Below are 23390 nucleotides of genomic sequence, written 5' to 3'. Positions count from 1 at the left end.
ATTGCAACACCTTCTCAGAAGGTTTGTGTTGCTTATTTCAAATTTTCCTACCCTGTTAATCAGCTCTTGGAAGATGGGACAAGTCATATGCTGTTTTATTCAAATCTTCAACTGTATGAGTAAATGTGTTTTTGCTGTTGACACGAGTCTAACTGACTCTTAATCCAATTTGAAACAGGCTTTTTGCAGGTTTAACATACAATCAGAGGAATCCATCAGTTTATACTGACCATCCGTGAAATGCTCTTGACTCCAAAAGTCAAAGGAGAAACAGAGGACTCTCAATCTCAATCTGAGGTATGATGGCAAAAGAAATGCTGACAAGTGATGAACCAAGAGGAGAGTTTTATTCATATATTTAACTGCTCCCACTCCCCAAATCACCCAAAACTTCCCGTAACATAACATGATAGATTCCTAACTCAAAAAACCTATTACCATCTTACTCCTCAAGGGAAATACTTTATCATCAACTCTCCAGTGAAAATCTGCACATTATTTCAAGCTTAATCATTCTGTGAAGTATTCTTTCTCAAAAAAAGAAATATTCAAATTGCTCTGGAGACACACATGCATGAGCACAGAGAGGGAACCAAGCAAGCAGAAAAATAATGAATCAAGTATCTTGGCTAGCCACAATATAAAGCCAGACCAAAGATAGTTTAGACCAGCAGACCATTTGCCAAGATGTATAAGAGCACCTAAAGGAAGGAAAGAAGTCATTTTATTTTAGGAGACAGTTGGCAAACACCAGACACTATAACCTAATGCGAACTTTACAGTATATTTTTCAACTGACAGCAACATCCACATCAAACATTGGTAACTAAACTGAAACAGGCTGTTCTGCAATCAGTTCCCAAGACTCTGTGAAATGATTGTTTCAAGCAGGACTCTATCCAGCATAACATGTTATTGCAGACTGAATAGAAAATGAGAAGTTTTCAGGTGATGGGGCAGGCAATGAAGCTTGCCATCTAAAGCTTGTCCAGCATCCTCCAGAGTACCCTAGCCTATCAGACAGTGTACTCTCCTGACAGGTGCTGCTTCTCCTTCTGAAGTAAATTGATTTGACAGAGCAATATTAACATTGCCCTGACTTGTTGAGAAAGCTGCATTCAACAAGAGATCTTTGTTCTTCTGCTTTGGCTGAGCTCACAAGGGTGGATGTGAAAGGTCTAATTCAGTGACTCCAGGGGAAGAAAAAAAACCTCACACCTACAATCTCACTTAAATAAAACCTAGATTAAAAGAAAAGGACAAAAAAAGGAATACAGTCTGCACAAGAACATTACATGGAAGGGCAACAGGAGAAAAGAAAACCTTGTGAGGCTAAATTTACATTTAGGGTGACAGAACAGAAAGGCAGGAGCTTGTTTAAGAATTACAAATAATTAAGTAAATGCATATATTATGTTCTACATCTTGACATAGTATTTATTTCCAAAAATTTAGAGTGATTATGAAACACGGTTAATATCCAACTGCTGGCTCAGAATCAGAGCAACTGCAGTACAGAAACTTATCTTGCATTTGAACTGCAGTAACTGCCTATATGCAAACTCTTGGGTTGGGCAAGCAGTCTCGAACAACATAGTTAAACCTGTATCTGCTAAGCGAGGTGGTTATCTCTATTGCCATTAGCTACAAATATGCAGGTGACAATCACCATCACTCACCTACTGTGCAATAATTTGATCAATGTGCTTAAATCTGGAGACCGGTAAGATTTGGTAAAGGTAGGCAGAGAACTACTGGCTAGAGACCACCATACTGTCTCACTAAATGACAAGCATGTCTGGAATTACTTCTTCTTTTGTGACAAAAGCAGGTTTTACACTCAAGAGCTAATGTGCTCATCCTGGAGATAAAGTCATACCTGGAAAACAGCACAGTTCCAGTTGTTTTTATCAAAGAATTTTATTAATAAAATTGAAGAAAGAACACAAAACAGCTTCACTGTGCAGAGAGCTTTTGTTTCATCCTCTTGCAGCCACTAATGGCCTTCTCTCACAGCTCCACAGCTTTCTCCCAACTATAATATCACCATAGCAGTTTCCTCCCCCTTGAGGATGTCCACCTGTCAGACCATATACCTGATGGTCAAAACAAATTTCTAATTTTCAGATCTCCAAATTCACCTGTCCACCCACCCATCCAAAAAGAGCTTGTGTAAAACCTGAAAATTGTACATGATTAAGCAGCTAGCTCTTGTTTCAGAAATCGTATCTTTCTTCAGAAATTCAGTTGTGTTATTAACAGAATATGAATTTACAGTACACACTCCACATTAATTACATGTATGATATGCTCTTCGTGGACAGTAACTAGAGAGATGTTAATTCACATGTTTACATGCAGCAGCACATGAGCTCCCAGCTCTAAAATGATCCAAGATATAGGGATGTAAGTAGTACAGGGTAACAGGCCTGATGGAACACTGGCCCTAACAGCCAGAGCTTTTCTGTTTTGTTTTTAAAGTCTTATACTTTGATAAGAAAAATCATGGAAGAAATCTAAAAAAAGGTAAATGCTTCTTTCAGTGAGCTTTTTTCATTTTTTATTTCTATAATTTCTCCTTTGTTTTGTTTCTTTGGCACTAACAATATTTCAAGTAAAAACATTGTTTTCATTTATAAATATTAAAATTGATAATGATGTGGTTTTACAAAACAGTAATGGGCTTGCACAGAGTCTTTTCTTCTCCCTCAAGGGAGGTAAGAATTACAGTGTATTTCTAATCAAAAAGGGCTGCTATCTACCCTCAGTTGTCTTCCCAGTGTAACTCTTAACTTCGAAATCTCAATAAAGAGCACAAACTGAAATCTTACAGGAACTTCAGCCCCAAATCTGTCTTAGAATATTAGGGTTTTTTGGAGTGTTAATATCTGCTTAAAGTTAAGCCTACAGCACTGTAACACCATTTTTACTTTCCCAAGAGCATCTTCACAAAATTTTAATTTGTATGCATTGACTTACTATTTTTATTGATTTCCTCAAATTTTCAATTGCAAATCAATGCAGATACAGCTATCACAACCCTCATTTAATGAACTCTTCCATTTTTGACACATATTAGTGAATTATATTGCATGTATCCAAAGATTTTTGAATTCAATTCCATTTTTAATAGCAACTGACCTTCCCTTACATTTGATCTTAAAGTTTAAGTACTTGAGTATTTTATTTCTTCAAGTCAGCTATGTGCTGGATACAATTCTGGAATCTAGACTTTATGCAGAATTTTAGAACAGCAAACTGCTTCCGCTTTCCCCTCCAAAACATTCAAATGTCAAAACATTCAAAACTTCAAATATTATAACAACAGAAATTATCATGTATACACTGTTACCTAGTTAAACTGCTCATTTCAGCTGGTGTTATTTCATTTGATACTGATAGGGCAATTCAATTATAACAGAGTGAACAATATTACTGACAAACACTATAGGAGCAGTTAAAATGAATAAAAACTGAAGCTTCCTCCTTTAGGCTGCAATAATTTATTCTGGAGTCCCATCTATTTAAGCTGCAGGGATATGATTTTAAATAATTAGCTTTAATAAGGCACAAGTCATTTTAAATATAAGTTGCTCCAGAAAACAAACCAAAGGTTCTGCATTTACATTCAATCTCTTTCAGACAACGTATGTATATTAACCTTTACAGTTGCACAAAATAGCATTTAGAGGGACACTTCTTAAATACTGGTCCGTAAGAGAGAAGAATGAATATATACATATATTTTTCTACATATGCACATATATATAAATTATATATGTAAATACAGACACATACACACATATTGATATGTATGTATCTATATATTATCTAAAAGCTTCCATAAAAAATCAACATGGCTTTGGATTTCCTGGATCCTAATAAACATTCTCTCTAGACAGAAGTTATGAACCATAACCATCTCAAAATAATTACGTTTTAAAACATTTAGAAGCATAAATCAAAAGAGCATTTGTTTGGTCTTTTCATTTTTTATTAACAACTACATGCAACCTAGTGCAATGGTTGTAACACACACACACAAAGTTCAGACTGCCAACTGAAAAAGTCTTAAATTATCCTTTTCCTTTACATAAATAGCTCTTTCCCCAGAGACGTATCTTTTCTCCTTCTGCATCTCTGGCAAGTATACATTAAGTTCCCTCTTACAGTCTATTATCATTAGAAATGCATACCATTCATTGCACAAGACAATGAGTTAGCAACAGGAAAATGAAACGGTTTTACACTGTTTTGAAAACAGCGAGCAACTGAACCAACAAACCACGGCTTCCCATAAATTCATGTCTGGGAACCTTAACTCCCTTTCCATTTCCTCACCACAGTAACCCCATCTGTTACTGCCTCACAAGCCCTATGATATCCTGCAGAGCAAAAGGGAACACCTCCGTTAGTCCAGAGCTATGCACATGTGGACTGCCCAGGGGTTGCTGCCAAAACAGAATGCAAAACAGAGTTCTAAATTAATTTGCACTAATCTAGACCTTCTTCTCTTCCAGTTGCTTATTTCCTCATAACTTACAGGAAACTAATATTTGAAAATCCATTCTTTTAGTAGACTTAGCCAAAAAAACAGCCAATGGTTTAGACAAAACTAGTGGCAGAAAAGAAGGATGAGGAGGACAGAGGGACTAATAAAAAGACTAATAAAAAGTCTGATTACTAAAGTAAATGAGGCTGCCAAATTACAAGTTCATCAGTTCCTAGTTAATTTCACCCATAATTAAATATTTTTCCTTTATGAGAAATCCCTGAGTTTCAGCTACACAACAACCAGAACTCTTACTTAGAAGTGATTATCAAAATAAAATACAGGCCTGAATGCTGCTTGGCCTGCAGCCAATGGAAGGCTCTACTCACTTAGTAGATATTCGTAATAATTTAAAATATCTTGCTCAGTATTACAGTATCACCATGTAGTTGCTGCTCAAAGGATTGTATCTTTCACCCAGCAAAAGAAAGCATAACAGATTCAGCTCAAAGTCTCTCTTCTCAATTCCACAAAAAGCCAAGTGTGACCAATTAAAACTGAATTTATTATTTCCTGTAGTACTTAAAAATAATTTTCTGTCACAGTTCAAAATTGATTCAGAACTCATGTCACTGAATAAGAACTAGAGTTCTGATACTTCATGAAACAGAGTTCCTCATTAGACCTTTCCTTCCTATGATGTAAAGTTTCCCATCTTGATTAAACATTATTGCATACCATAGTATTCACCCGGCCCTACTACAGTGGAAGATGCCTAGCACCTTAGTAACACCATGCTTATCTTAGAGAATGAGGCATAAGGAGAATGAGGCACACACTAACCAAAAAATGAAGTGGTATTTACCATAGATATTTTCATTTTCTGACTGAGAATTTGAATACTTACAATTACTAGATGTTCTTCTCCCAGCAAAAGAACTACGGGGGAAAAGGGGAACAGACAACCACTCTACCCTCTAAACAGCACTGCAGTATAATCATCCCTTCTGGTAAGCCAAGCATTTAACATGAACAGTTTGCTTTAAGACCACACATAAAACATGAGAGCTTACCAAATAAAAAAGATATTATTCTCACAAAGTACTAAAAAAGCACCCCCCCCCAAAAAAAAAAACAAAAACAAAAAAAAAAAAAAACAAAAAAAAAACCTTCATGTTGAAACAAAAGGCTTTTTTCTGGTTTTCAAGAGGAGGAAATTTTGTCTTGGCCTGAAGTGTACCTGATATAGCCCACTTCATCATTAGCTTTCTCTCCACAATCATGAACACGTTTGTGAGGAAAAATCTCCCATCTCCTTCTCCAGCTCAGAGTTGTAAGTTGCTATCCAGATTTCCCTTTGGTTTAAAATAAAAGGGAAGGATCTGGGAGTGCTGGTGGATGACAAGTTGACCATGAGCCAGCAGTATGCCCTTGTGGCCAAGAAAGCCAATGGTATCCTGGGGTGCATTAGGAAGAGTGTTGCCAGCAGGTCGAGGGAGGTGATACTGCCCCTCTGCTCAGCCCTGGGGAGGCCTCATCTCAAGTACTGTGTCCAGTTCTGGGCTCCCCAGGACAAGAGAGACATGGAGCTACTGGAGAGAGTCCAGCATAGGGCTACGAAGATGATCAGAGGGCTGGAGCATCTGCCCTATGAGGAACAGCTGCGAGAGCTGGGCCTCTTTATCCTGTAGAAGAGAAGACTGAGGGGGGATCTTATCAATGTCTATAAGTACCTGAAGGTGTCAAGAGGATAGGGTCAAACTCTTTTCAGTGGTGCCAAGCAACAGGACAAGAGGCAATGGGCAGAAACTGAAGCACAGGAAATTCCGTCTGAATGTGAGGAGAAATTTCTTCGCTGTGAGAGCACTGGACCAGGTTGCCCAGAGAGGTTGTGGAGTCTCCTTCTCTGGAGATATTCAAAGCCCGCCTGGATGCAATCCTGTCTAACATGCTCTAGGTGACCCTGCTTGAGCAGAGAGGCTGCACTAGATGATCTCCAGAGGTCCCTTCCAACCTTACCCATTCTGTGATTCTGTGAAAATCTATGAAAGGCAGTGGTTCTAGAATATCCCATGACTCTTCTCATACAAATTCTTGATGCATGGGGATTTTTGTTCCTATTATCTCTAACTTAGTCCTCAGAAAAAGACTTCAGGCTGATACATAACTGGATAAAAAAATACAATGCTTCTTGGGGTGTCCATGTCCCTTTCCACAAGCAAAAAAGAATATCCAACCCTGCTGAATGACTGCTATCCACTTCTGAGGACCTGAGAAACTCCCTCGGATTTTCCAAGAAAAGGTACTCAATTAAAGCATATCTTGCATTTTACATGAATTTTGCATTTTGCATGTTTTTCAGGGATTATGTTTACTCTAGGAATCTTTTGCAAGTCACCTCTCTGGTCAATTCAGAGAGGTACAATCCTGCATTCTCTATAGGGCAGGTAAGAGAACATGCTAGTCTTTCAACACTGGAAAAAGAGGCATTTTGGTGAGAAAAGTAGTCATTACTGCAATAGCCATTAAAAAAAAAAAGCGGGGGGTGGGGTGAGGTGGGGAAGCTTATGTGTTCCTCAGGCCACCTGACTGAAGGTAGGATACCTAAGGGTATATGCAAGTCATACCAAACAAGTTTGCTTAAAATTATTTTATATAGTAATAGCACATATGCAGCATATGCCACAGACTGACAGCACTTTTGGCAGACTTGTTAGAATATCACTTAAATTATAGATTAAGAAAAAAAAATCTATTATGCTGCTTTCTTAAATCAAAGAGACTGCCATGAAAGCCCTAAATAAACCTTATAGCTAAACTACTGTTGCACTCGTCCCACTGCATTCATAACAGGTACCATGAATACTTTCAAGTTGACATATGTCATTAAAATATAATTTCACACGTTAAAATAAAGTGGTTCCTGATGGGATAAGCAATAAAAAGTTGAGTCACAACGAAGACTGCTATTCATAAATTCTGAAACAGATCCGACTCCATCAGATTCCTTTAGAGCCAACAGTAAAATTAAGCTATCAATTCTTATGTATAAGCAGGCACTGAATTCACAGCGAAGTTGTTAATCCCAGTAATCTCTGATTGAATACACATATAGTTATTCTAAGCAGCAATGACAGCTTAATATTAAATTTATTTTTACTGTGCTTTTCAATTAACAGTGAAATTTACTCCCAAAGAAAACTGTCCATAACTAATATTTTTGCAACCAATTTTTGGAAAGCCAGAATGTATTGCTAGTCTTAATTTTATTAGGATTTTTCCACCAATCTTCTACCCATTCTTTCCGAGAGTATAGTTTTGCCTATTACCTGACTAAACATTCACCTTTTAAAGCAGCATCTTTCAAAATACTACCCAATAAACTGCTAGCATTCTTCTACAGCTAACAGCCATAATATTTTTCACTCTATTTCAATTCATGACAGAATTTTAAATAAATGGAAAAAAGGAAAAGAGATGGAAAGCATTCCAAGTTTGTATGCTCCTGTTAGAATTAGTGTTGATGTATTACCTCTGTCACAGCCCAGTGGTGTAAAAACTGGTCAAGATCAGTTAGGTAAAGACGGACAGGTGAAAGCTGTGTCTGGCTAATGTGTGGCTTTCCTCTAATGCCCTGAAGACTAGTCAGCTCCTCTCTTGAAAACCCTAGAGAAAAAAAGAAGTAATAAAATACTATCACAAAACAAGCCAAGCACTATTCTACTTTATTAACTTCCTTGACAAAAAATGGTCTTTTAACTGTGTCCACAAAATGTTTTTGTTACAGGAACTTGCTTGATACTTTAAATTAAACATATAAGAATAAGAGTTCTGATTTCCAAACAAAACAAACACATTTTAAAATCAAAATCAAACTATACTGTGGTATAAAAGAGAGCAAGGGGCCTGCATTACACTGCTATTTTCACGGTATTTATGATTAAAAAAGAAAATACAAAAACAGATACAATGCAAAACAGAATTTGCTACATGTTCACTTTAACTCAGTAACTTTCTAAAATAACTGCAGGATTTAGTCACTTAGTTCTTGATGTCATTCCCCGAGTTACCAATACAGCTGTCTCTTCACTGTTTTAGAATTAAAAAAAAGTTACTTTCAAAAACAAGGTAGCTGAACATTACAAATGATTCTAAGGTGATGACAACAAGACACTTTCCTCTTTATCACAAGACAAGCTACTGAAAGATATTTCCCAATAATGTTATATCATTATAACCACTATAACCACTACCCTAAGAATTTAGCAGCAAAACAATTCTGTTCACATGAGGACCTTGGGCAGCTCACTTGAATATATATTCATTACTGTACTTTGATGGACTGTTTTTAATACTGTAAGCATGTCCACAGGAAATCCAAGAGGCTCTTATTATAATGTTACAAAGCAGTATCAGGCATTTATTTAAACTTAGAAAAAAAAATATTTTTCTCAAGTCATGTTAAATACAGATTTTCCTTATATTTTCAAAAGAAATATGTTACACATCAAGAAGGAGTATGCAAACATGCAGCCCAATGAATAGTAATTCAAAATGCAAAAACAGGATGTTAAAAAATCAGACCAACAGTGAAAAGGATACATCTTAAAAAATATATATAGTAAGATTAGAACTACTTTTAGGAAGTACTTACTACATCATTTATCCTAAATTAAATCCAGCAATTATCTATCAAAACAAATCTCTGTTATATGACATTCAAAAGTATTACCTATAAGGGTTGAAAACAAGAAGCTGAAATAGTCCACATCACTCATTGAATTATCTTGCACTTGGCACTTCCAGCCTGCAAAGGATGATCTACGTAAAACCAATAGCAAATAGGTTATTAAAAATAATATAATTAAGAATTTACAACTTACACACACTTACTATCAATTAACATGATTAAATTTTTTAATTTTAGTGCTCCTGTTTCCAACTGCTGTTTCTGAAGTAGCACTTTTAATAGCTTCAAAACAATACTTGTTCTTTTTAAGACAAGTGATATTGAACTTCGTGCCCCCCCATGGTGTTAGGTGTTATTTTAGTAATTTAATGTATATAACGACACTTTCCTCAACACTGGTAAATCCTTAATAAGGTGATGACATCTATCACAAAAAATAAACTAACTTCCTTTAATTGGTAACAGTCATTAGATTATAAAGTTGAGCTGTATTTTTCACTGTACCCCATATAATTTTGATATAGGTGTTTAAATTAACATTAGGCTCCATTTAAAAGCAGTTTCACTGCCTACTTCAAAACAGCTAAAGCTATCAAATACAAATTTTAATTTAAACCTGCTTTGAAATTTTAAATGTATAAGGGATTATTACACAAAAACTGAAGCAAAACAATTAAGGCTGTTTGATACTTTGCTTTTTAGGGGTAACCTGTGAGAAATGGCATGCCCAAACCATATTTTTATTTCTCAAATTAGAAGGTACACATTCTTGTAGAAATTCAGTGCAAACTGAGACACCACTTACAACCTAACTAACTGGTGGTGTCCTGCCTGTGTATCAGTGCTGGCTTTCTCTTGGTTCTAGTTATTCACAGATAAGAGGCTGAAGATGAGAGCAAGTGAAAATTGCGCATGCTTGTTTCAAAATGCTGCAGCTCAGCCCTAAATCACATTATGCAAAATGCATATTATCCAAATTTACTTACATGCTGCTTTTGGCACTTCAGCTGTAGGATACCGATCTTTGGTGTAAGAACTTACTTCCTGTTCTGTCTTGTTACCTGTTCCTGTCTTGCTAAATTTCAATGCTTTGAAATACAGTTTTTTAAAGCCAATTGGCTGCTTTGGGATCACTTTTCTTCCCCTCTCTCCTTTAATTTCTCTCTCCTAATAGTCAAAACGGTTTTGCACTTGGATAACAAAATTCTAGAAAACTTGTTTTGTAGAGAATTTTCACAGCCTCGTTTTGGAAGCAGAATCATCAAATTTGGCATAACTTTGGGCCAGGTATGTATGTTTTTCCACTCCTATGAAAATCTATCCACAAAGTTTCAGCATCCACAAATATGACAACTGGAATATGGAGCTGTCTGGAGCGCCTCAAAGAAAATGGGAAGGCTTTTAAATGAAATAAAATTCAGGCTTTAAACAAACCATCAGCCGTGACAATTAATTCTTGAAAAAAAATAACAAGCACAACTAGATTAGCAAGAACATAAGTTAAGAAAAGCTTATTAAGTAGTTTCCATTGTACATTGCAACTTTAAAGGCAAATCCTTGTTTACAAGCTTATTTCAGGCAACCTAGTGACTTTGCATTGCTGGCAACTCTACACAGTCCCTTCTAGCTTCTAGGATGATTTCTGTCTTGCTTTGAGGACTGATTGGCTGCTTCCTTTTCTTAAGGTGTAGTCATGTGGGCTCTCCACATTAATACTGGCTCTCAAGGCCAAGCTGCCACTTCACTGGGCTGCCAACCTTGAGTTCTCCAGAAAAAAAAACCCTTGACCATGGCCAGCAGTGTCCACAAGAGAAAGAGCAACTTCCCCTTACTTCCAAGGAGGTCCAAGTCTTCTTAAAGCAACACAGAGAAAACCAAATTAGGTTGGTTTGGAACCAACCTAGAATGGAACATAACTGGCATGATTCATTACAGCATCCAAGAGATATTTCTAATATTTCTATATTTCTATTCTAATATTTCTATATTTCTAATATCCAAGAGATATTACTAATGCAACAAAACCAGCAAGCAGTCTTGCAATCTATTTCCCTCCAGATTCTACAAAAGGCGAATACTCACACTACAATTCAATCTAGATACCAGGAGAACGGAATACATCCCATTCAGCATGTGAGAAGAAGATGCCCGAATCAAATATAGAGGGAACATGAGCCAGACCTGAGGTCACTCATTGAGCCAACAAAGCAAGACTGTATTTGTGAGCCTGAAGAGAGATTCAGGAATATACAGGACTTACTGGAAAAGAAAACTGTGATGGAATCACTGAGCAAAATAGTGGGAAGTTAAAAGAGATGGGTTAGATGTCAAGCTGTAAGGGAAGTCAGAGAAAGGTGACAACAGAGACTCTTGGGCAAAAAGACAGAAAACATGGAGAGATCTGATGAGAAAATTGAGTTCAGGAAGAAATTTGAGGTTATGCACACAGAGAGACGTGGGCTGATGACAAGATTAGTATTGTTGACAAGAGAACAGGGGCAAGAGACTAATCAGATTAAAAAAACTGAAGGTAGGGTGGAATAAAAGGGCTAATCAGGCAAAACAACTTGAAGAATAAAGACCAAGGCTAGCTAGGTGGGAATGAAGAGAAACAGGATAAAACTCTTACACACAGTAGCGTAAGGAATGCTTTCTTGTTACTAATACAATCATCTTTGAAAGAAGAGACAAAGGACCTCATAGTGTGGATGGGACCTTCCCCCATCGTTGCTGTTTATGTAGATAGAGTATGGCTGCAAATTAACTTCCTCCAGTTCCAAGTTTTTTGTGAGCATGGCCAGTACTATGTCAAAACACTTTTCGATAACAACAGGCATTTTCTGTAATTAGGCCATCATCTACATGAAAACACACCAGACTACAAGGTGAAAGCTATAAACCAATCTGAACTTCAGAAACAGACACAGGCAGACACAGGGAAATACCATTAATGTAACCCAGACAAGGAAAAGTGTGCAGGATAAAAAGTTATGCTGAATGAGTAAAGTTCTAGGCAACAACCTTCAGGTCCCATATCTGCCTAAGCTCAAGGCAGACTGTATCTTAAAGATGCAAGGAGCTTCTAAAGGTAATGCTCCCTAACCTATAGCGTTCTTTGTCTTCTGACAAAGCGTCTGACAAGTTCTAGGAATGAGGCATGTCTCTCTGTGAAACTTTAAAAGCCTAACAGGTCCAAGTATAGAAAAGATTCCAGTAATCAAAATGCAAACCCACAATTCCAGCTTTTTTTGGAATATCTAGTAATAAGCACAGGGTGAAACACGATAGCTACATAGCTAGCCAGATTTCAAGACATTTCTGATGATCGTTATGGCAATTCTGTCCTTCCTTCCAATCAGGCTGCAGAGATGTCACACCAGAAATGAAATTTTTAGATTCTATCAATGACTGTTTCATGGAGCAGCTGGTTAGCAAGCCCAAAAGAGAAAAGGTAATCCTTGATTTGAGATAGAGTAACATATAACCCAGTTTAAAATTTCACGGTGAAAATTCTGTGACAATGAACAGTAAGTACCTAGCTTCAAATTATCTAGAGGAGCAAAAAAAGACAAAAAAAATATTACACCTGTACTAAGCCATAATGAGGGGAAGTATGTAAAAGTGAGGAAAAGCTTGTTAAATAGAAGCAACTGAAAAGTTTCAAGCATTGGTGTCATAGAGACTACTAGAAGCTACCATATTCGAAGTGCACTGCCAGTGCATACTACATATTAGGAAAAGTTTGAGAGCATATAAAATGAAGCTGTCATGGCTACAAAGCATGCTTCAGTTTCTGTCATAAGCTGCATCCCAAAGATGAAAAACATTAAGGCTGAAAATCTATGGCAGATTAAATTAAAAAAAAAATTAAATCCAGAAGGCAGAAAAAAAAAAGTTTGTTTGAACAGCAGCTAATTAAAGGAACAAAGCTAATACAACATCCTACTCCCAGAACATCAGTAGCAAAGAGCCTCCTACAGCGTTTGTAAGGAAGAATATTAAGAGTGCTACAACACTGGTAAATGAATGCTACCCTTCCCTGTTCACTGTAGAAGAAACTGGACAGATTCTCATCTCAGAAGACCAGTTGTAACTTAAAGAAGATACACAACACATTATGGAACCAAATAAAACAGAAGGTAATTACCAGGAGAAGATGGCATTTACTATCCAAGGAAAAGCAAACACTAACTGAACTGCTAGCAGCAGCAATTAATCTTCTATCTGAGAACTTTCCCTAGTACCTACCAAGGGCAGAGTAGCAAATATGCTGCCAAACATCTTTATTTTTCAAAAGTTTCATGTAAGTGAGGTATGTAAGTTTCATGTCTGCACTAGACAAATTAATACACACCAAATGACAGATAAAATTAGCTGTCATGAATGTGTGTAATGTGCTTGGGGACCATATGGTTTCTGAAAAAGGAACTTTGCCTTAGGTATGTCTTAGAAACATTCTTAAAGGAAACACATCCATATGAATACAGAAGACCCAGTGAATTTAGGAAAAAAGTTGCTAAGAAAAAGAAGCCACAGTGTAAGAAAGAAGGTCCTTGCATGAAGAGATAGTTAGCTTAAAGGTAAGAAACTGAGCAGGACTAGTGGATCGATTCATATAATGGAAGATAGTTATCACTAGATGTTGAAGAGACTTGTTCTGTTTGTTGTTGTTGCACCTGTTCTATTTAACCTATTCAAAAACAAAGCAGAAAGAGGGCTGTCAAAGTTTGCTAACAACATTCAAGTTATTCAGCATAGGAAAAAATCAAGAGCAACTGACAAACAGCTGCACAAGAATCAGGAGACTTGCTAACTGCCAAAAGATATCAAACACACACACACGGCAAAGAACAATCTTCACTTCACATATAAAAAGAGACAGGCTCTCAGCTGATTACTACTACTGCTACCTAGGACAAGACTGTGGGGTTATGACAGGCAAAGCCAGGAAAACCATCAGCTCCATGATCAGAGCAGTTTGGGAAGCAACAGAGAATAAAACTAAGAATATCATTCTGCTACTGGAGAAATCTAGGGAATCATGCAGGCAGCATGCCTGCAATCATGCAGACCAAAGAGATGGCACACTTTCCATGCATGGCTGTGTTTTTCTACAGAACCCAGAACCACAGATATGTACCACAACACTACTTATCACTTGTGAATCAACCAGGCACTGCATTGAGAAAAAGGTCTTTATCTATTTCTGCAGATGAGTAAAGACAAGTTTCATCATTCTTGTGGTTTTCTTGTTTTTATAATCTATGTCATCTCTAACTTCTTAATACAGTGAGTTTTATGTCAGCCTAGAAAGTTTATCTATCAACACAATACTACTTAGCTACTGATTAACACCTATCAGAAGCAGCAAGCTTCCAGAGAATTACTGGACCCTACTTCTTCAAAGCTGAGAGGACTCCATTCCAACTCTGCAGTATACTACTGCAGCTGTTTGTCTGTCTCCCCACTGCTCTACTGAACAAAATAATTCCAGGACAACATCATACAGATTTCTTCTTTTCTAACTAATTTCCTCACAGAATTGTTATCAGAGAATCACAGAATTCTTGAGGTTGGAAGGGGCCTCTGGAAATCACCTTGTCCAACCTTCCCTGCTCAGAGTCACCTACAGCATGTTGCACAGGACCCTATCCAGACAGCTTCTGAATACCTCCAAGGATGGAGGCTCCACAACATCCCTTAGCATCCCATCACAGTGCTCAGTCACCCTCACAATAAAGAAGCTTTTCCTCGTGGTCAGAAAGACCTTCCTATGTTTCAGTTTGTGCCCACTGCCTCTCATCCTGTTACAGGGACCATAGGAAAGAGTCTGGCCCCATTTCATTCACACCTTCCCTTCAGATAGTAATACTAACATTTGCTAAGATTGCTAAGATTTCCCTTCCCCTGCAAGGCTTTTCTTCCCCAGGCTCAAGAGTCGCAGCTCTCAAACTTTTCTCATATGAGGAAAATCTCATATGAGCTCCAGTCCCTTCATCTTAGTAGCTCTTTGCTGGCCTCACTCTAGTAGCTCCATATCTCTTGTACTGGGGAGCCCAGAATGGGCAGATGTGGTCTCATCAGGGCTGAATGGCAGGTGAGGATCACCACCCTTGGCCTGCTGGCAACATTCTTCCTAATGTACCACCCCAGGATACTATTGGCCTTCTTGGCTGCCACAAGGGCACATTGCTGGCTCACAGCCAACTTGTTGTCCAGCAGGACTCACAGGTTCTTCTCTACAGAGCTGCTTTCCAGCAGATGTTATGAACACCTCATGTCTTACATAGTCACCTACTATGTAAATAGTATTAGCACTATCTGATAACTGTTTAAAATGGTGCTTACTTGTAAAAACACCTGTAGAATATAGCATAAAAGAGTAATTACGGAATTTGCTAATCTGGGGAGTTTAGCAACTACTTTACAAAGGACATCAGCAGAACACAACACCATGCCAAAATGCAGCTCAGTATTTTCAAAATATGATCAACTGTATCTGAGTAAATAATGATTCACACTGGAAGTAGTTTCAGCCCACAAAAGAGCAGACTCAAAACTGCAGGAAAGTACCATACTAGGATTGCTGTACCTTTCTTTTTGGCAGAAAAATATAAAAGATTTTCCACAATGTAGGCCAGTACTTACCTTTCATAAAAATATGTTCTTTTAAATACTGGTAGTACAGGACTCTAGTGTTTTATCTCGGCTTTGGCATCATTTATTTCTAGCTTTAAATAAAACTACCTAAAATCAAATTGAAATGCAACTGCTTTCAACTGCAATGAAATACAACTCAGGTTCTTGCATCAGTTTAACAAAATGTTTCATATTACATTGCTAATGAGGAAAAGCACTCCCTATTTTCAAACCAGTTTTGGAGGAGACAGGAAACCAAAACTGTGTCACAGATACTACATTATTTACAATTTCAAAGTATTTTTGAATACTGCTCCAACTCATCTCCTCCTCATTCACACCAACTTCCAGATAGCATGTGTTCTGAACATAAACTCAGAGAGGAAGTGAAGAGTATTTCTCTTCCTTTTCCTCTAAAAGGTTACCAAATGTAGGCAATGGTCAAGTTTGTTAGTGTCAGGTTTTGGTTTTAACTTTTAATAACTCTTTTGAAGGACTAGCTGTTTCCATTTGAAGACAACAAACATCTGCAAGGAATTAACAGGGATTTGGAGAAAAACCATGATCCATATTTTAAGAGAATAGTAATTTGAACTATGCATCATCAAAATCAAGCCTCTCAGCTACTCACTTGTTCTATGTTTGCAAATGTTGTTTGAAGGAAAAGATTGCTTACATACGGTAAATGAGAGTATAACGAACAAAAATATTTGCTAATGAGCAAGTGGCATTTATTGGAAAGTGCAGTTGTAAGTGCAGAAGTGGAATTCTTTTTCCCTTGTTTAGGGATATCAAAGTACAAACAAGAATCTGGGGACAAATTCAGAATGCTGTGTCCTTAAATATAAGCTTAGTATTCTCTCTTAAATCTTAGCCCTTTACATAACAATGAGCAAGGAAAAAGAATGCCACAAACAGATCTGGATGAAAGAATGCACTTTAACACATCTCAGGACCTGATTCTCAAGAACTGTGTCAGGGAAATGCCAGGAATTTAAAAGCGCATCTTCCTTCTATGTTTATACTGAACAATACCTTAAGCATTTTTATTACCTTTTTCACTTCACAGTGAACATAGACTTTGCTAATCTTATACACAAATATATGTAGATATGGTAATTATGAATTGATTGATAAGAAGAGTTTGTGTGTGTGTGTGTGTGTGTGCACGCATACAATTATTTATATACATGCCTTTCAACTTTCATGCTTTCAACTTACTTTCCAATGTGTATTGACTTGACCTGCCACTTCTACTAGGGCCCTAATACCTATCTGGCTGTGTTCTTACATATTTGCAGACAAAAAAGATCACTTCCTAAACCAAGAAGGTGCTAAGATCTCAATCTCCACTCATTCTAAACACCAGATTCCAAAAAATAGCTGGAACCAACAAGCATACCCAGTTACTGTGCAGTATGTCAACTGAGCTCATTGGTGTCTGAAAAGCAACAAAATATTTTTAAAGAGCACCATCTCTTTAAGAAAAGAGTAATCATTGTAAATAGACAAGCAAAATATAAGTTATCTCAAACCTACGAAGGCTAGAAACTGCCACACAATTTGTTTCACTCAGAGAAAACACTCAGAAAGCCTTTAATTATATGACCCTAATCCCTCTCCTTCTCTACAGCAACAGAAACACCAACTCTTTGTGACAGCCCAGAAGAGCACCCAACAAGAATAAGAAATGGCTATCTGAACTCACTGGAGATCTCATGAGCACTCCACTTCAAAAGAGAAGCGTCGTAAGTGTCTCAAATTGTCTCATAAATTAATTCCTGTTGTCTTTATCTGAGCAGTAAAATATAATTCATCTTATTTTCTGTTAAAGTGAAATAATTTCCAGACACTCAGTTCCAATAGATAAATATGATTTATTAACATGCATAAATAATGCATATTATTTCTAATTTTAATTTTTTAAACATATTTAAGCTGAATAGCTTTTCATAAATTGTACCTCAAGACATGGTAAGACAACACATGGAGCTTTTCCCTTAAGGTTAGAAATGTAGTACCTTAGTTTATACAAATAATCACTATGTCATAACCTGCATTTCTTAAACCATACTTCATACAATAGCACACTTCATAGTAAGCACTTGGAAGCACTCAGCTCAAGCATCTCACCTTAAACAAAACAATGAAAGAGCAGAGAAAATTTTTTGCAAGACCATAATCACCACAAAGTCCCTAAGAATCAGGAAACGAAGCATTAAGTCTAACAAATGGTGACAAATGGTGCTCCTCTGCAATTGTCACGTAAACACCTAGCCTACCTTTCAGACAAATGAGAAAAGAAGCTATTATACACAAAAAATGAGTTGGTAAAATTTAGTAAGTTTCAAACTTTAATGATAACCCCCAAAAAATTTACCTAGAAGACAGTCCTCCAGAAAGTACATGTACACTTCTCTAGTCCTTTAAAAACCATTCTGAGATAGCCTACTTTACAAATGTGAGAAGCAGGCACAGAGGAATTACACTGAAAATGTTTCCAACTCTGCCTATAGTAGTTGCTAAAGTTTATGACTTTGATCTCCATTATATTATTCATGGTTAACATACTCCTTCATTTCCAGGAGAGTATTTTTCTATATCTTAACCCATATCCTCAAGACTTCAGTTTCACTGTCAGGGTGAAGTTAAGTATGAAGCCACAAACCAAAGGTCCACCTATGTAAAACATCACATATTCCCTGCCCAACAAATTTTAACCATCCATTTTTAATATAGAAATGGCTATTTGAGCATTTATAAGCTATTCCATTAATTTATAAATCAAGAAACAAATAAACAAAATCAATCATCACATTAATTCTATTAGAAACGTGGCATGGTGCATAAAGACAACTGGTTTGTCTCAATATGTCAACTGAAGAACTTAAACCTTGTAGATTCAGTAGAAACACTTTCTAATATACTTCAAACACCCTTTCATTTGTCTCTGTAAATTTAGGCTTCTCTTTAATCAGAAGTCAACTCAGGACTATCTCTTTCCAAGAAGTTATGATCTCTCATTTCTCTCAATCTGCAGCCACAGACTGCGCTTGTGTTCCATTGCTTTTCCTTATTGGGTGGGGAGAAGGATCTCTGCTCCAAGAACCCTAGCACAGTTCCATCTCTCAAAACTCTACCTGACTGGATTTAATAAAGTTGCTTATATCTCAGGTCCCACAGGGTAGACATAAGAGAGGAGCTGGAGAACTTCAGGCAAATCAAGCCAAGACCACACCTTCTCTCTCTCTCACCCTCTGAAACTCATTAGCTGATCAATCCTAGTGAAGTGAACAGCAGCATGGTCTGTTATCTGGCACAGATCAATTAGCATCATCTGACCATGTTCATACAGCTAAACTCCAAAGCAGGATGGCTGCACTTAAGCTTTCTTTTCATAGCAGTCCTTGGCCTGTGCTAACTGGTAGAACCTTACTTAGCAGGTGTAGGCCAGAAGTATGACATGAACTGTTCTAATAATTTAACAGTTTAGATGATCACATTCCCATGCCCAGAAGTCTCCTCATTTACATATATGCAAATATACACTGGGCATCAGCAGTATATTGACAGGAAGGAGTGCAAATGAAGCAAATAAAGGAGTTCACTTGGCTCACTTGCTTGGCTCCTGCAGATCACCTGCCTTTCTATTTCATCATTGCAAAAATAAAAAATGGAAATTAAAACATGCCTTCAAAATTCATTTCTAAGTAGCCGAAGATTATAAACACTGACATGCAATAATTATGTCAGGCAGTAAGTATTAAATTATCACAAGGCTGTGGTTTAAGTCATCTGGATACATCTACCATCTACTTCTATAGTTTAAACCAAAAAAAAAAATATATATATCTATTGAATTTCTTGAGTTTATAATGATTTTGGAATAATAGCAACAGTCTTACCACCCACGTGCACTTTCATCAATTCTACCTTTATGGAGCTTCTCCCAGGCAAACCTACATGGGTATGTATGTCCATCCTCAGATGCACGGAAAAAGGTACATGGTTTGCCAGTCAAGAATAACGTGAAAATAAAAGCTTTCACAGAAACTGAAAACAATTACCAAGCACACCAGCAAGTTTCAGATGCTACCGAATGCAATCTATTTAAAAGCACAACAGAGAAGCAAGTGGCTTGCGAGAAAAGAATATTAAAATCCTCCTCACAAAAGAGCATACAAATATAAAGAAAAACATTGCCATCTACTGACTATATCATTTTTTTTACTCGTAAGTGATGTCTCTGAATGCACTGTTCTCTGAATGTACTAATTTATATAAGTTTACATAGGAAAACTAGTATCATCTACAACTACAGAAAATGTCCCATAAACCAAATTGTGATCCAGAACTGTGAAATCATGTACATTTCATGGACTACTTTTTTCATTTCAAAAACTTTACATTTAATTCAGAGAATCACAAGAGCTAGAAATGACTAACAAAAGTTATCTAGTCCATCTACTTCCTTCAAGGTTTTACCTCTGTCATCCACAATATAATTTCACCCAGCATGATTTTAAGTAACTCCTGTGAATTAATTCTATACCCACTTACTACACAGTTTATTCCAGTACACCTCTCTGCTGTAAAAAATTTTTTGCTAGCAGTCAAACCAAATCTAGGTTTCTAATATCAAAGATCTCTATTTCTAGTCTTTTCCACAGCATATACAGAAACTGCTTTTTCCCCTCTTTTGAATAGTCTTTAATGCACACAAAGATGCATTCCTCTCTCACCCTACTATATTTAGCCTAACAATACTAATTTGTCAGTCACTTCCTCTGACCACACTTTACAGACTAATGGTCTCTGTCTGCTCTCATTTCGACTCAACTTGGGTCATCCAGATCACTTTCTAAAAGCAATCCACAAAGCTGGACATAATCCAGCCAGACTTTACTGATGATGAGTACAGTTGGAGAATTACCTCACAAATCCTGCACACAACAACAGGTGATAAGTTTGTAAAACTAAGCTAGAGTTCAGAGCTAGGAAACATACTACTATTTCCTTAACTGTTACTTATCTCCCTGCCGTCTTCAAATGCTTTCGAAAGCTTATTTGGTAGCTCAGTCTGGCAACAATAAATTTAGCCAACTGGTCTGTAGGACCATAAAGGTTTTTTATGTTGTTGCTGGGTTGTATTTTTTTTAAAAAGACATCAGCACGATCTTCTATCTTTCATTACTTCACTGCCCTTCAGCAATTATCAAAGGAAGTCATCAACAATTTTGAGATCACCTTAGCCCATCCTTTAAGTATCCTAGGATGAAGTTTTCATAATAACACTGATGATCATAAACAATAAAAATGTTATCAAAAAGCCCTTCAAATTTTATACTACAGGACTTTAAGGTTGGCAACGTGAGTCAGTATTTTTGATGTTGTTATATTCACTTTCTTGTCTATAAAAATCTTACTACAACCTTTACCAGGACTTGCATTATTCTTCGATACAGTTCTGAAGAAAATTGTTGGAGTTCTAATTTTTAACACTGATTCCTCTTAATGCCAAGGGAATTGCCTTACTATAGAAAAACAATGTTAAGTCCAGAGGAATATCCCTTTTTCTAGAGTGGACATGGTCACATAGGGTTTCATCAAAAACTATCCTCTCCAAAGAAAGCTGCTAGGGCTCATCAACAGAGGAAGCTGCACTAGTGTAACTGTATCAGTGGTATTTTTTTGCATGCAGTTAATTCACATTGACTTCTCAGATAAATAACTCAGAATACATCTTTGAATCCAGCTTTGTTTAAATTCATGACATTTGCAAGGTGATGTAAAAGTCATTTTCTGCACCACTGATAAATTATCCCTCCTTTTGCATTACCAAGACGTAAACTACTTTGGGGTAAGAATGCTCCTTGGCTGTGTCTTATGTCGTCTGTCAAAAGGATCAAGTGCCCCCAGCACTGCAGCTTTGTGATAATCTTTAGAATGCAGTTAGTGTAAAATGCATCCCCCCACCAAAACCAAAAACAAAACAAAAAGAACACAGATATCTAATAATTAAATAAGCATCATACAATGCTTATTACTGACTTAAGATCTTAAAATGACAGCCTCTGATTTGGCTACAGTTTGCCCCTGAATTTCTAGTATGCAACAAATGACTTTGCTATAGAATTTGGAGTTCCACCTTCCCAAAACTACACAGAATTTTATTTTTATAATTGTAATGCATGATGTATAGCATATTATAAATTTTATCATAATCACTTCATAATTTAGTCACTTTATTCATCAAATTGACAGATTACAAAGCTAATACAAACAGGTCTGTATTTGACAGTACATCACGTTGTGTCACGTTTTTTTACTTTAAAAGCTTAAGATACAGAAAGCACTAGGTAAAAATAAAAACAAACTATTTCTTTAAGCATAAGTCAAAGGAATGTAATTCTTGATTCTTATTTATCCAGCTCCAACAATATTGAGCAATGGAAGAAAGTTTTTATACAAAACAGACTATAGGAATACACACTGGTTTGTTATTTTTCACTACAAGAAACGTCATATAAAGGCATTTTGTGAGGAAAAAGCGCAATCACAAGCAGAACAAAGATGATCAGTCATGACATTCCAGGTAGAAGGCTGCTCAAAACTGGAACAGCCTTAAAGGTTAACAAATACAATTTTGTCACCAAGTGGAGAAAATACACCAGTGTAAGGATACAGTGAAAGCAAAAGGCTAGGAGTGGAATTTGACAGAAGCATTAACTTTTCCCATGAAGCCTATTCTTACATGCTTTAAACAAGCATAAAGTTGCCTTAATAATTCCATAAACAAATCGCTCAAAAAAACAATTGAATTAAAGCATAAGTTTAACATTTTACCTCATGTGCAGTATCCCAATAAGAGTAGCAGCTAGCTCAGAAGACATCCTTCCCATAATACAGCAGCGACTTAGGCAAGCAAGCAAGTTTGCAGGCAGACATGGCAAGAAGTACACCAGCTGTACTAACCGTCGCTGAGCCTCAGCTGGAAGAAGAACCAGGGTGCCATCTAGTGGATCTGCAGAAATACAAAAACCGAATTAAAAACTAAGCACACACACAAAAAAATCCTTCTAATATTACCAGTGTGCTGAAAATTTACTACTCTAGAAAAGACAGTTTCCTTTTCAAATCAGAAACACAGTATATATGGACTATGAGTAGCACTTTCCCCCACAGAGAAAAAAAGACACAGCAGAGCAGAAAAAGCAAGGGAAAAAGTAGCAGTAAGGAAGCCTAGTGGGAAATGAAGGACTCAAAATTGCAGTAAAATAATGATATAAAGAGAATAGCATCAAACATTTTTCACCTACATAGTATTTTAAGAACTTTAATTTACAAAAATGACCAGATAATGTCCAGAGATGTCCTTCATTGTGCAAATATTAGAGAAAGTCCTGCAAAAATTCTTTTCGTTAACTGCTTCTTTCTTTACATTCAGGTAAGGAAGCCTCTACAGAGTTCCTCTTCTTAGAGGCCTGTAAGAATAATTATGGTCTAGAGAGAGAATTCTTCATAGACAAAAGCTTGCATTACAGCTTACATTTAGGTTATTTTCCTTCC

The 23390-nt window shown here is 36.8% G+C and overlaps 1 protein-coding gene across 3 annotated transcripts in view; it reads right to left on the bottom strand.

Moving 5' to 3' along the window:
* TEX10 (testis expressed 10) overlaps positions 1-23390 on the bottom strand; it is a 59911-nt gene that overhangs the window by 11108 nt on the left and 25413 nt on the right. For all 3 annotated transcript variants that reach the window (XM_062569732.1, XM_062569731.1, XM_062569733.1), the window contains 3 exons: positions 22668-22845; positions 9225-9313; positions 8025-8158 (listed from right to left, as the gene is read on the bottom strand). In XM_062569732.1, coding sequence (XP_062425716.1) covers positions 8025-8158; positions 9225-9313; positions 22668-22845 — 401 coding nt within the window. The remainder of the gene's footprint in view (positions 1-8024; positions 8159-9224; positions 9314-22667; positions 22846-23390) is intronic.

Source organism: Rhea pennata, chromosome 2 (assembly GCF_028389875.1).
Source record: "Rhea pennata isolate bPtePen1 chromosome 2, bPtePen1.pri, whole genome shotgun sequence".
Lineage (NCBI taxonomy): Eukaryota > Metazoa > Chordata > Aves > Rheiformes > Rheidae > Rhea > Rhea pennata.
Note: the sequence above shows the minus strand (reverse complement) of the source record. Positions and strands in the feature narration are given on the sequence as shown.